The 15,191-nt window shown below is 35.9% G+C and overlaps 2 protein-coding genes across 2 annotated transcripts; one reads left to right on the top strand and one right to left on the bottom strand.

Moving 5' to 3' along the window:
* Positions 1–2,321: 2,321 nt before the first annotated feature.
* LOC103440234 (24-methylenesterol C-methyltransferase 2) lies at positions 2,322–3,818 on the bottom strand. The gene has a single exon (XM_008378904.3). It carries the CDS (start codon positions 3,617–3,619, stop codon positions 2,537–2,539), a length of 1,083 nt encoding a protein of 360 aa, XP_008377126.2. The 5' UTR covers positions 3,620–3,818; the 3' UTR covers positions 2,322–2,536.
* A 5,060-nt stretch (positions 3,819–8,878) lies between these two features.
* LOC103420887 (uncharacterized) lies at positions 8,879–15,139 on the top strand. Its single transcript, XM_029106541.2, has 14 exons — positions 8,879–9,024; positions 9,239–9,496; positions 11,961–12,072; positions 12,549–12,661; positions 12,875–12,997; positions 13,105–13,310; positions 13,397–13,472; positions 13,607–13,693; positions 13,794–13,874; positions 14,045–14,131; positions 14,214–14,255; positions 14,358–14,436; positions 14,512–14,582; positions 14,669–15,139. Exons 2-14 carry the CDS (start codon positions 9,329–9,331, stop codon positions 14,759–14,761), a joined length of 1,338 nt encoding a protein of 445 aa, XP_028962374.1. The 5' UTR covers positions 8,879–9,024; positions 9,239–9,328; the 3' UTR covers positions 14,762–15,139.
* Positions 15,140–15,191: the final 52 nt, after the last annotated feature.

Here is a 15,191-nt window from a genome sequence, read left to right as displayed (position 1 = left end):
ATAGTCAACCTGTCACATATTAATGTGTCTTGCTTGTAGGTATATTATGTTTTTTTCTACCTTTTAAGTAGGTTTCATATCTCACTTATAGGTATAATATACATTCATATATTTGCTACTTGAGTTAGGATAGAATGTTTTGCAGATAGATTTATGTTAGTATATTAATTTTTTTTTGTTTATAAGATATTAATTAGATATTTTGAAGTTGAAAAATGCATAATATTAAAAGATTTTTAATTGATTTTTAATATTTTTAGAAAATATAAAAAGAGTATAAAAGAAATAAAAACATATAATTAGATAACGGGAGTCACTCATGAAAAAACTCTATGTTTTTTAACCTAGATCTAAAAGTCCTTTTAATTAAAGGCCTTGGATGGCTTAGTCAAAAGAACACCATTCACGTTTCGGAAAGTTTTTCTTCCGAATTTACAATTGAATTGGGCCCCTTCTAAATATCAAGTGGATTTTCAGTGAGATTTTGATGCTCCATATCTCTGACCGGCATCTCGAATGCAAATATTAAGCATACATTGTCATGCAGAACAAGTTAAATGGCACCACAGACTAAAATGGCTTGAAAAAAGTAGTGTTGGATTATCATTTTCCAACCATGAGTAGGACAACAACACCACTCAGACATCTCGTGCTCTTCCACTGCCCAAAAAGGCGAATGACGACTCTCTTTGGATCTTCTTTACGAGAATTTTTTAGATTTTTAAATTGTGTTCATTTATCGTATATTGTGCGATTAGAAATTATTTTAAATACTTTTATTTTCACTTAAATATAAATAGTATCTGAGAAAAACTGATCCCATAATATATAATAAATGAACACGATTTAAGAATTCCAAGATTTTTATCAAGATCCTCCTGGCAAAAAGGCATTATGGCAATTGGCAAAGCAATTCAAAGTGCCACTTTAATGAGTGAGAAGAATATACCCTATTAATTAAAAAATTTACTGATATTTATGAAGTGCTATTTCTACAACTTTTTTTTCTTTTTATATATTTTTTTATTAATTTGTGTTCTTAATTATGACCGAAGATATTTGTCGGATTCTCTTTTGTGAGGATTTTAAAAATCTTCAATCACATCTATTTATCGTACATTGGGTAATAAGAAATTATTTTGAATTTTTTATTTAAAATTGAATATAAATGGTACCTGATACAAATTAATCGCACGATATATGATGAACATATGTGATTAGAAGATCTCAAGGATTCTTACAAAGAGAATCCGACAAGGATCATCTCTCCTTAATTATATCAGCTGATTTGTTCCGATAACTAAAAATTAAAAATAAAAGAGGTGTGTGCAAAAATAAAAACAAAACACACATCCTTATATATTTATATATAACCTAGGAAAAAGAATAAGGCATTAATAATAAAGTGTGCCAAAAAATACAGGGTGGCATGGCATGGCATGTGCCAGAAATTATAAAGAAACTGAAAAGACTGGTGGCACCGGCAGCGGCAGGCAAAGTAGCATGGAAAACAAAGAATACAATCGGGATGGGATGAGATGAGTTGAGAGAGATCCAAACCAAACCAAACCCAACTGGTGGATGTGGGCCCAGACATGTCGGCATGTTTGCAGGGCAGCCGTGGCTAAAAGCTAAACGCAACGTGACACACAGCCAACCAAACTGCCAACACAAATTTGTCCTTTTTGGTGAATTTGGTAAAAAAGATAGAAAGAGAATTATTTTTCGTGACTGATGGACACACTTTCTGAAATCTCTCAACTCCCTCGCTCGCGGAATCCTCTTCAGATCCATTGATTCTAATTCATCAAATCTCGTAATTCAAGTCATTAAAATTTGATTCAACAGTTACTAATAAAGATCCATCTTTCGTACCTTCACCTTTGTAAGGAAAATAAAAAAATAACTTACATGAAATATCGTAATTCTGGTCATTAAAATTTGATTCAACAGTTACTAATAAAGATCCATCTTTCGTACCTTCACCTTTGTAAGGAAAATAAAAAAATAACTTACATGAAATAAATTCATTGAACGAAAACGTAACTGTGACGGTATTCGACCCACGTAAGCGATCACTTCATTCCTCATCCCTAAATCACAAATACTCCATAACCCTTTGATCCTTTCATCACATTGGATGAAAAAAGTTTTAGGGCATATCAATGTATGAATAGTATGCATCGCAATTAACGGCTCAACATAGTCCGTCGTAAGTGCCTCAAATTCAACATTAACTTTCGAATTTTGAAACGTTAAATTCAGAGGACGATGCACATAAGATATTAGGCACGGAAATTAAGGCAAATTCAACAGAGAAATTAAACAAAAAGAAGAAAAGATCCAATCCAGCCACGAAATTAAAAATTCCAAAACAAAAATACAAGAGAATGATAATAAATTAGCAGGTTAAGTAAACAAATAAAATAAAATAAAAAGGAAAACAAAACCTAGATTAAAAAGATAATTAATTAAAACAAGACAAACGACAAAAAGGAGCTATAGGGACGCGGGGGTGGACCGGTGATACCGGAAATTAAGATGATTTGGGTGTTTCGGGCTTCCGGCAGAGAATCATGTGCATCGGACTAAAGATTCCGGTTTCGCCGCCCCTGGTCAAAAAGTCGGCAGTTTTGAACAGCATCTCGTGCACATCCACGGTTCCCTTGGGTGCAATTCCGACGGCGGCGAGCACCGTCACCAGAATGTGGTTGCGCCAGTAGGCGATCCTCCCCATCTTCAATCGACTCCACCACGGCTGCGCCGGCGGCTTGGCCAGATCGTTCTCCTTCACCACCTCGAAACCGACCTTCCTCGCCGTCTCTGCAATGTCCGTATAGCTCCTAAGTCCCGGCAGGGCGTCCCCTCTCTCGATTCCCTGAATGACCTCCACGTGTTCAGCGTCCTCACCCTTGTACTTGTCTGTCGTCACCCACTCGTACGACACGTACAGAGCACCGGGCTTCAAAACCCGGAAGATCTCGGCGTACACCTCCTCCAGCTTCGGCGCGTGACATGTAGCCTCGATAGAGTACGCGCCGTCGAAGCTGTTATCCGGGAACGGCATCTCGAGGAAGTTCCCGCATACGACCTCGCAGAGCGAGTCGAGGCCGGCCTTCTTGTTGTGCAGACGCGCGCGTTTCACCTGGTACTCGTTGATCGTGATCCCTGTGACGTTGGCCCGCGAGTGGGCCGCGATGGCACGCATAGGGCCACCCACGCCGCATCCGACGTCAAGAATTCGGTCTCCGGGTTTTACATCGATGAGATCGACGGCCATCTCCTCGTGGAGGCGCGTGGCGTCTTTGTGGGACTTACCGGGGATGTGCGGGGAGAAGTGGAAGGACTGGCCCCAACCCCACTCATAAATATCGGTGACTAAGTTGTAAAAGGTGTCTACAAAATCGGGGACTTTCTCAGCCGTTTCGATCTCTTTTGGGCGGCGGAAGAAGGACCAATATTTGTCGTAGCTATCTTGAACTTTCTCGGCGGAGATGGAGCCACCGGAGAGATCTACGGCGCGCTTCCCCTTTCGCTCGGCGGGGCCGAGAATGCAGACAAACCAATAGATCCCGCCGGCGAGGAGAGCGCCCGTACAAAAGAGGGTGAGAGAGTCCATTGGACCTGGAAGAGAGTGAGAGAAGACGGAGAGGACTGGAGGACTGAAATTTTGAGTCTCTCTGAAATCGTGTTTGGCAACGTACTAATTGGGTATTTAACTTTTTTTATTACATCCAATATTGCTAATTGGACGCGCGTTGCCTCTTGCGTGGATCCAGATATCTGTTTATTATTAACACACGGAATTAGAAGGCGACCAAGGTTGCGCCCTAGGAATAGAGTTTCAACTGAGGATGGGTAAGATAACGCTGATAAAAAGTTACTGTAAGTGAATAGTATCAGTAATGATTTTTTATAATAAAAATTTCATTTTCATTAGAAGTGAACAGTACGGAAATGTTTCATTAAATTTCATTAAAACTTTACAATTACAATTATGGTTAATTATTTATACAATTCTACAGGTATAAATATGCCCATTTAACCATAAAAATAAACCGATAGTAACAATTATAAACGTGAATATCAGATATATGTGTATATATATATATATTGCATTTATTAGAAAAAGTAAAGTTTAAAATTTATTTTATAGGGTTGATATTTTTATAGAAATATCCAAAACTCAGAAGAAGAAAAAAAGTATAAAAGTGGGAAATTTAGGTTAAAATCGATATATATCATCGATATTTTTTTACACATTCATTAAATATCAGAGAAAATATTAAATCCCATCATTTTCATCTACAACAATTGATAGCGATATCGATATTAAATATATCCAACAATATTTTTTATAAATTACATATCAATATTTTTTAGTGATACTGATATTTTAAATATTGTCACAAACTAATGGAGTAAAGAATCTTATGTTGTTTTTTATATTTATTTTTAATGTATCTTCTCAAGTGCTGCAGCGTGACATGTTGTTGTTTTCTTTCATTTTAATAAACAAATAAATATATTTTGCTGCTGTGGATTGTGGATTGTGGATCCAGATTTCTGACTTGAGTTGAGTGAGGACCAGAGCTTACTTGGCAGACTGTTGGGAAAGGAAAAATAAAATAAAAATGGTAACTGGTGTGCAAGTGCAATTCCAGTAGCGTGATGAGTTTGGCCCAAAATCTGATTTGATACTCTAATGGGGAAGACAGAGATAAACTCCAACTGGATTATGCCCTTAATTTGGCCCCCATACCCTTGCTCCCAAACTCTTCTTAATTTGAGTTACACTAATGCATTTTAAAAACAGATTCAACGATTCACTACTAATCAACATTAAAATTGTTGTTTGGCAACTAAAAAAACATTTATAATTTTATATTATTAATGTTGCGCGTTGGATCTATTTGTTACTCTACTCATTGTCACCATCAGGCTAACTCTAGTTAGTTGCAAGTGAAATTTTTTATAAACTACAAGCAACCTACACACACGTTGTGCGTGTGCAATCAAATTTATAAAGAACAAAGGGAAGCAGACGTCGAAACAGAATACTGGCCAGAGGATATTGTTGTTAGGTGAAGGAGACATGTCCTTCTCTCTTTATTTGGCCACTCACTTTGGATCTGGCCGCAACATGGATGCCACTTGAAATGAAAATCGGTTAAGTTTGAGCAGAATGTGGGGGAAGAAAACTGCTACCCTTGCTGGTTGTGAGGTTTACAAATAAAACAGTAAAAACTTGCTTTTACGAAATTACTTTAATGCCTATATTTTTTTTATTTTCTAATTTTTGTAGTTATATTTTAAATGATACAATTATAATTTCATTAGTTTTTAGTTATGATTCTATTAATATGTAGTTTATATATTTAATTTAGTCAAGTTTCCGATGTTGTAACCCCTCACCTTTAAACATATTCTTCAAAACCACCTATTTCAGTTAAAAAATAATAATAATAGTAACAAGCAAATAAGTATGATATCTTGTTAGTCCATACAAATCTCAAATGAGTCGACTCCAATACAATGATATAAGACGACCAGATCGCAACTCCACGTGATATATCTATCAATTGTAAGCTTTTTTGGGCAATTTTGGTCACTCGTGACTCGCGATTCTAGAGCTTTGTTGCCTAATGAAGTTGGGTTATTATGTTAATTAATATTGCAAGTTGCATGTCCAACATATATATACATATACATGCTGTTTAAGGATTGGTATCCCCATTTCAGCCAAAAAATGGGATGGTGCGCACAGCCGTTCGATCTCCTTTAACGAGATCATGCTACTGGGAAAATTTAGAGAAAAAAAAAATGGAGCAGGGTTCCTGTCCTATGGATCCATAATCTTAATATGGATGAGAGATTTTTTATTGTGGTCGGAACATAAGTAGCACGACATGTATCATTATATGTAAAAAAGAATTAATTTTTAAATTATTAATATTTTAATATAAATATCTCACCATTAATAGATGTATCATTTCAAAATAAAATACGATCACATTGAAAAATTTCTCACATACTTTGATATTTCACTTTTGTGGTGGATTGTGGACCACATGGTAATGAGCCAATCAGCAGGAAGCTTCTTTATCAAACAGTGACCCCACGGACTTTGCAGATTTTTCTGCTTCTGTTTCTTTGCTATATTTTTTTTCTGAATCCAGAAGAAAAAAAATGAAAAAGTATCTTTTGGATCTGTAAACATTTGTCGCTTTTATCTTTTGGCTAAATAGCGAAAATGGTTCACAAGATTTGTATAACTCATCATTTTGATTCATGAGATTTCAAATCAATAGAAGTGGTCCATCAGATTGTCTACCATTCATCATTTTGATAATTCCGTTAAAAACTCTGTTAAGTGTCTCGGAGCTCATGGCCGGAAGTTTGGACAATTTTCAAAGCTTCGTAACTCAATCGTTTATTAACTAAATTCGACTCATAATATATTAAAATGAAGATAGAAAAGTGTAGAATAAGATTATACCTATTTGGAAGCCCAATGGTTGACGGAGATGGTCGGAAAATAGCCTCAAAGTTGACTGGTTCGAGGAAAAACTGGAAAATTTGCCGGAAACTGGGTAAACTTTAAACGTTCATAACTTCTTCAATACTCAAAGAAATCAAGTGATTCAAAAACGAAAATCATACTTCTCGACGAGACGAAGAGAATGATACATTTTTCAATGGCTAACTCACCATGCTTTGGCTGGAAAATTTCTTGAAAGTGGCTATCTTGGTCTCAAGTTAGCCACTTTCGGGCCGTTTTCTGGCCAAATGACGACGAGTTAGCCATAAAAAAAGCTAACATTCTCTTCGTCTCGTTTAGAAGTATGATTTTTATTTTTGAATCACTTGATTTCGTTGAGTATTGAAGAAGTCATAAATGTTTAAATTTTACCCAGTTTCCGGCAAGTTTTCTAGTTTTCCCTCGGAATAGTTAACTTTGAGGCTATTTTCCGGCCATCTCCGGCAAACATTGAGATTCCAAATAGGTATAATCATATTATACACTTTACTATATTCATTTTGATATATTATGGGTTGAATTTGGTTATGAAACGATTGAATTACGAAGCTTTGAAAATTGCCTAAATTTCCGGCCATGAGCTTCGGGACACTTAACGGAGTTTTTAACAGAATGACCAAAATGATGGATTGTAGACAATCTCAGAGACTACTTCTATTGATTTGAAATCTTAGGGACCAAAATGATGAGTTATACAAATCTCATGGATCATTTCCACTAGAGTAAACTGTCGATTTGCCCCCTGAACTATCACCCAACTTTCAATTTCCCCCCTGAACTTTTTAATTGGAAAATTAAGGACTTAAACTAATTTTTTTTGGCCAATTTCCCCCCTACAATTAGTTTTTCATAGATTTCATCCAAATTAACGTTAACTCTTATCATGTGCAAACCACGTAACTCTCATTTGTGGACAAAAGTGTCATTTCACTAGACCTTTAGATACAAAAGCTATAGAATCACACATATTTGCATAGGTTTATATTTTAGAAATCTAAGGTTTTCAATTATTTTAAAGAATGAAGCGACCGAACTACCCACACATGTTGTGCATATGCTTCTATTTAACAAAAATTTGGATGGAATGAATGAAAAATTAACAGCAGGGGGCAAATCGGCCAAAAAAATTAGTTTAAGTCCTTAATTTTCCAATTAAAAAGTTCAGGGGAGAAATCGAAAGTTGGGTGATAGTTCAGGGGGCAAATCGGCAGTATACTCTTTCCACTATTTAACCTTATCTTTTTCTTGTTTAAGTAATTAAGAATATTCTTCCTTTTTTCCAAGTCTCCGCTCATTTTGTGCAATTGGATGTATTTTCCTCACTTCCATTATACAATAATTCCAGCACTTAATTTAATTTGTTTTTCCTGCTTTCCTCATCTAATAATCTCATCATTTGGGTTTCATGTGCGTCGTTGAGCTCAATAAGTATGTTAACTTACTATAATATTGTGAGCTTTCATTCTATAACTAATTAACAATAGGAAAATAACTCAGCATATGCTTTAGAACTCATTTGAGAGTGCTTATAAAATAACGGAAAACATTTTTTATTAAAATATTTCTATAACCAATTCTTAATAAAAATGCAAATGCTTTTAAAATCCAGATATATTATACCTAAGAACATTTTCAATTATTTAAAATGTAATTCGGGATGAGTCTTAGTTTTCTCAGACAAAGTTCACATTATTGTACGGTAAGCTTCAATAAGTGACCACGTAAATTAGTTGGTCTTTTTTCTTACATGGTTCGGACTCGATTCAAACTGGGCCAGTGCCAGGTCGCCCATATGATTGTGTATCTCGTACTAGGCCTTGCTGCGTTCAGTAAAAACCCAACTAGGGAAACCGGCATAGCCCACAAGCCCTTTGATGCTAAACGTGGTCTAGCAGGTGCCTAAACTGGCATTTTCCATTCCCAGGGCCATCAAATGGGTCGGGTAAATCCAATTCATCGCTAATATGACGCATTTAGAAAGTGCTTTATGATAAAGTGCTTTTATGACCGATAAATCTGTCTAACTTTTTGTGCCAAATCCAATACTAAGGGTTTCATGCAATAGTTCTTTATTCATATTCGCTTAATCCTTTGGTTAAATTTTTACATCAAACATGAAAACCGGGGGTACTATCCAAGTGTGGATGTTCACTTGTTTGGAGTAATAGAAGTCTTGAATCAAAACGATACTTCGTTATTTAACTATGAAATAAACTATCATTCTTAGGTGATCTCTTAAATAATTCTTTAAGTAATTGATTTTTTACGTCGGATCGATCCACTAACATAAACGTATCATGACTCAAAACAATACAGTAACATACCATAAAAATCCACCCCAATTTAACCTACAAAACTCATTCTCTTTTAAAAATGGAAACAAAATAGACAGCAGCAAGTAGAAAGGCGACCGAGAGGAGAGAAATAGTAGATGGGACTTGGACGCATAAAATACATTCTATACGTACGTACATATATTTGAGGTAGTGAACTTACAATCTACGCATTCTTTTGCTTCACCTTCCCACTTTGTTGCTTTTCGGCAATTTATTCCCTTTAAACATTCGACATACACAGTTACACTCCCCTCCCGCTCTCTCTATGTGCCAAATATTTCAAGACAAAAAGTGTAAGGCACACACTGCGCACGCATTTCTTTTAAATCCAACTCCTTTTTTCCTGGTTAAGTATCAGCAGTAGCTAAACGGGTTCAGTCGGGACGTAGTGGGCGGTGTCTCTCGTATTAATTTAGTTACTCAGCAACTGAAGAGCGGTGTGATCGCAAAGATGGAAAAGCTTTCGGCAGGGTTGAGCCACCTCTTCATGACAATCTTTCTGCACAACTTCGCCACGTTCATGGTGATCCCGGCCATCACCGACGTTACCATGTCTGCTCTTTGTCCCGGAAGAGATGAGTGCTCCATCGCCATCTACCTCACCGGATTTCAACAAGCGGTACGTACAATTTTCTACACATAGATACCATAACCCAACTCAACGAATCAACTTAAACCGTCTACGTTAATTACAAACACATATATCATTGTTAACATCAATAGTTGTTTCGTTATTTCCACCACAAGCAAATTGATATCAGTATACAAGCTAGCTTTAGCCTTTACAAATATCTTCTCCTTTGAAAATCATGTCTTAGGGTTATCGCCCGAGTTTAATTTTCAATTGACTTAGTTGTGTAGCTCATTAAACATCACTTGATCTTTTCAAGGTTCTAAAAGACGCTAGACGCTAGTTGAGAGGTTGACTGTTCCTAGTGTCCAGACGGTTATAATAAAAATTACAAAATTGTATACATAAATTGAAAAATAAAATAACATAAAGATTGTAAAGTATTAGAACATATTGAAAACATGTGGAACAAGTATATAATAAGTGTTCATCCAAGTATTCAACAAGTCTCTTATATTTTATTAAACAAATAAAATGCAAAATGAAAATTATCAATTTTTTGTCCAAATGAGAGTCGCAACCTAGACGTGCCAAGCTGGCGCCTAGGCAAGCTAGGCAAACTCCTAAACAGGTCTAGGCCTACTTTCTTAATTTTCAAATATTTAAAGATTAATCGGAATAGTAACCAACCGCCTAACGCCTAAGCATGATCTAATAGGTGCTAGACGAAAATTTTTAAAACTGTGGATCCTATCATAAAAAATAATTACAACGCTCAAACAATACAACTTCAAAAAAAAAAAAAAAAGAACTTAGTATTGCAAAGTGCAAACCCAAATATCTATGTAATGATTTGATCAGCTAAACTAACTTAAGTGATGTCAATTCTCAATTGCAGCTCCAAAACTTTGTCTTTGTTTAAAGGAAACTTCCCCTTACCTTTGCGTAGGCTTTAAATCAACTTTTAGATTCAATAGGTCTTTGAATTTAAGGAGGAGGGGACGAATTTTCAAAATTAAGGGCCCACCACAAACACACTTTTCCAGTCTAACTAGATCCCTTCTGTTATGCTTTCATCTCTTTCCACATCTCACTAAATGCAGATTGTGTCCAAGATTCCAACATAGCCAGTGCATCGACGGTTGGTCTACACATAACCCCCTTCATAGAATTCCGAGAAATACGTTTTTATCACATATTTTGACATTTATTTATGAGACTCATTTCGTAATATATTTCAACAATCCGAATCGTCTATATTTTAATAGCTCATTTATAGATAATATTTGCAAAAAATTAGACAAATCCAAAATCATTAAGACATTCATCTATAGTGAAGAAAATAGAAGAATAAGGTTCTACAAATATATACTAAATTTAATCCAACGGCCATATGTTTTCCAATTTGGATAATTTTTTTGTAGATATAATCTTTGATGTAAGATACAGTTGAATCGTTGAAATATATTATAGAGTGGACATAATAAAATATGTCTCAAAATGAATATAAAAAATATGTGTTATATATATTGTGGGAAAAACCAGAATAAACTTTTAATTAGCAAAGATTAGTTAGCGTGATTAGCGTTGGCCATGAATGCTTACGGATTTCTACTTGTGGCTACACAGCCGACACTGTAGTGTGCGAAGCCGCATGCTCTCACCCTATTATTTTTGCAATCTCATGAAATTGACGTGCTATCGCGGTAGGTATGTACTCAAAGATTGATGCATAGGAAAAAGCTTCACGTGCATGCAGTACTTCCATCGGAAATTTCCCCCTTTTGGTTTTCATAGGAGATGCATTTTGGCATTTTTCAATCGTATTAACTCGTGGACAAAATTGTACATTCCTCATCATCATTTCAATTGAAATGTTTTGAATGTCAACTTATGATGTCTCGGATTTAAATTTCTTTTATTCTTCTCTTAGTCTAATTTAAAATAATAATATATCTTGTAATAAAAAAATAAAAAAATTCTAACGAAAAACTCCAGGTATTGTTTACTTTAACGAAAAATCACATTTTTACACTTAAAAATCAATTATGGTACTATTCACTTTATCCTTTATTTTGTCCTTATGGTTAAAACTCAAAATTTTCAAGCCATTTTCATTAGTTTTTCTAAAAATAATCATCAAATTTTTCCTTGCCCCGATCAAAATAAAGGGCAAAAATACAAAGAAAAACTAAAACAAGGGGGTTTACAATTTACTTTACAGCATCTCCACATGTGAAAAATGAGATGTGTTTATTTTTCTCCTTAGGTTTATACACCATGTGTTTATTTTTGTTCATTAGTTTGATTATGATCTGTTCAGTTTAACGCTAGAAATAAACAAGTGTATGCATGTGGGAAAAAAAAAAGAATGTTCCGAAATTACTTTCTTTGAAAATTTTGATTAGAAATGGATGGTGGGTCTCAACTAATTATTTGGTGTAAGAATTAACCCGGCCCTTGTGCATGATATAGGGTTGAAAATAGTTTGATTTGTGCATGGTTGATGCAGATCGTAGGGCTGGGAACACTGGTGATGATGCCATTGGTTGGGAATCTCTCAGACAAGTTTGGGAGAAAAGCTTTGCTTACACTGCCAATGATCTTCACAATTATCCCTTTAGGTAATCTTTCAGCTCGTTAAATCCGTACCAATTAACAACAAAGATAAAGTCACAAAGGATATTTAGACATAAATTTATGTACTTTTATGATGATTAACTTGTTTACCTATCACTTTATTTATACATTGCTCCAAAAAGTCCTTAATTCCAAGAAAAAATGGCCACATTTCAGGGAAAAAAAAAAGAAGAAAAAAAAGTATTCAATCGCTTTAGCTTTATTTATATTTCTTTTCTTTTTGCTAAACATCAAGCTCTAATTCTAATTTCGACTATATTACATGGAGTTAATGTGAACTAAAGTTTATTGATTTTTGGACAAATTAACGGAATTGTTATTAGTATGTTAAAATGGTTATTCTGTAATCTTGCTTAATTCAAAAAACTAAAAGACGAAAGAGTTGAGAAATTATTTTACACTGCTAATAACAAGACCCGAAAAATCAATAAAAAAACGGGTTAATTGCACAATTATACAGGGATATTGGGATATAGCAGGAGCAAGAGTTTCTTCTACGTCTACTTCGTGGCCAAAACTCTAACCGCCATGGTTTGTGAAGGCAGCGTTCATTGCCTCGCCCTTGCCTATGTGGTAACTTTCTAATCTTCCTCGCTCGTATTTGGGCCTCACTAAGGATTATAAGGCCCATTATCAAACAATTATTTGGGCTTATTATGGGCCTGAGTATGTAAAATGACTAGACTAGGTCCATTTTGTTGTAAACAAAACACTCCATGTTTGTTCATGTTGTTGGTTGTTTGATTTGAAATTTTGATGGAGGTGTGAAATATCAATGATTTTCAGGCAGATAATGTGGCAGAAGGAAGGCGAGCCTCAACATTCGGAGTCCTATCGGGGATTAGTTCCTGTGCATATGTCTGCGGAACCCTCTTCACTCGTTTCCTCTCCACTTCCACTACTTTTCAGGTCCAATCTCTCTCTCCCTCTCTAGGACTCTATCCTCTCTGTTACTATGCTTAATTGTGATCTGACTGCATTTTAATGTTTATAATTATTACTATTACTATTAATAGGTTGCGACGGTGGTGGCGGCTGTGGCAGTTATGTACCTGAGGGTTTTCCTACCGGATTCCAACATAGACAAGAATCTTTCCGCTCCGTTACTCTCAGATGAAAAGATCACAATTAAGGATTCAGCTGAGACTTCAAGTGCTGAGATATTGCAGCCAGCCAAAACATTGCCTTCCTTAAGTGATTTAATCTCCTTGTTGAAAACTAGGTCAGTTACTTTCCTGCTAAGGGTTGCTCTTAATTAATTTGCAGACTTGTAGTTCAAGTAATTGCTTACTCTTAATTGATTTGCAGCACAACGTTTTCGCAAGCTGCAATTGTTGCGTTTTTCAGTAATCTAGCGGATGTTGGCCTCCATGCTTCAATGTTGGTACGTCTCTCATCCAATGAATTAGTAATCACATATTTAATCAGTGTTTGTGGATGATTTGCATCTAATCATAGATCAGTAAGCTCTGTCGAACATAAGAAATGCTGAATCGAAAATCATTGTTTGTTGAGCAGTACTTTCTAAAGGCGCGGTTTCACTTCAACAAGAATCAATTTGCTGACCTGATGGTTATTTCCGGGGTTGCAGGCACTGTTTCACAGGTGCTGCATTTGTTTTACCGTTTTGATCCTCTGCAAACCTCTTTTGTTTTTGCAGTTTCGATTTCATTTTCCATGACACTAAAAATAAAGCTTGATGCAGCTGGTTCTCATGCCCTTGCTGGCTCCTGCTTTAGGAGAGGAGAGGCTACTGTCGATAGGCCTCCTTTTTAGCTGCCTACAAGTAAGCATCTAACCGTCTTGTATTTAGTCCCAACAAGTTACAAATTTGATCTTATTTGTTAGACAATTGTGGATTTGTAAACATTGCATTGCATCTACTCACGGAAAGTAAAACTAAAAATTGGACGTGTCATTAAGCTTTTTATCTAATCATTCACATATCGAATGCAGATGTTTCTTTACGGCATTGCGTGGTCCTTCTGGGTGCCATATGCTGCTGCCATGTTCTCCATCTTTTATGTGTTTGCACATCCATGTGTAAGTCTCATCGTTTCTGCTTCGCTTTGAGTTAAACATCCTCAAATGTTGTCTTTAAAGTGATTTGGTCCAAACTTCACAGATGCGAAGCATTGTATCGAAACAAGTTGGACCGTCTGAGCAGGTAATTTTCAGTATGCATTTTGGATTTTACTTCCCTTGCCCTGCCCCTTTGGATCCAATTCTTTTGGCAAATACATGATCTTTTTTTATACAATATTTTCAGGGGAAGGCTCAAGGGTGCATTTCAGGCATATGTTCACTTGCAAATGTTATATCTCCGATTGCTTTCTCCCCTCTCACAGGTGATTTGAGATTACATTCTTATTTTTGTCCGGCCAAAGTTAATTCGAACTGATAAATTCAAATTGTTATTCCAGCTTTGTTCCTGTCCGAAAAGGCGCCATTTAATTTCCCAGGCTTTAGTCTCATTTGCGTTGGATTTGCTGCGGTAAGAACATATCAAGTTATGTGTACCTGTATATGTTCTGCTTAATTGGCTTATTGTTTCATCTTGTATTTGACATCTATTTGTAGATGATAGCCTTCATGCAAAGCGTGATGATAAGGGCTGCTCCTCCCCTCTCGAGCCGACGTGTCAGCGAAAGTTGCAATCACACGGAGCCCTAGTTTTCGAAAGTTCTAAGACAGATGGTTCCTCGTCTAGTTCCAGGCTGACCCTGGTACATCACTACTGTAAAGCTCAACGGTCCTGTTGTGCTGCTGGCTTAAGTTTTTGCTGCCAATTTATTGACAATGTAATTTTGGTGCATGCTTTGGAAGGGTGACATGGTGGAGTCTGGTTTTCTTGTACTCAAAGTCACCTTCCGCGGCAAACAAAATATGATGTTAAAAATACCAATCATGGAATTTTCCTATCACATGAAGAGAGGAGGTTTTAGAAACATACTTTAGTCTCTATATAATTTGAATTGATGTAAAAACTTTGATGCAGCTTAGTGAATCTTATTAATCAATGATTAAACCATAAAACTTTTGTGAGTGAATGTTAAGCATCTATTTTCTCTCCTCACACGAGAAGAGAAAAACTTTAGTAGGG

This window comes from Malus domestica, chromosome 08, assembly GCF_042453785.1.
Source record: "Malus domestica chromosome 08, GDT2T_hap1".
In the NCBI taxonomy this organism is placed as follows: domain Eukaryota; kingdom Viridiplantae; phylum Streptophyta; class Magnoliopsida; order Rosales; family Rosaceae; genus Malus; species Malus domestica.
This window is presented reverse-complemented; position numbering and strand designations above follow the sequence as displayed.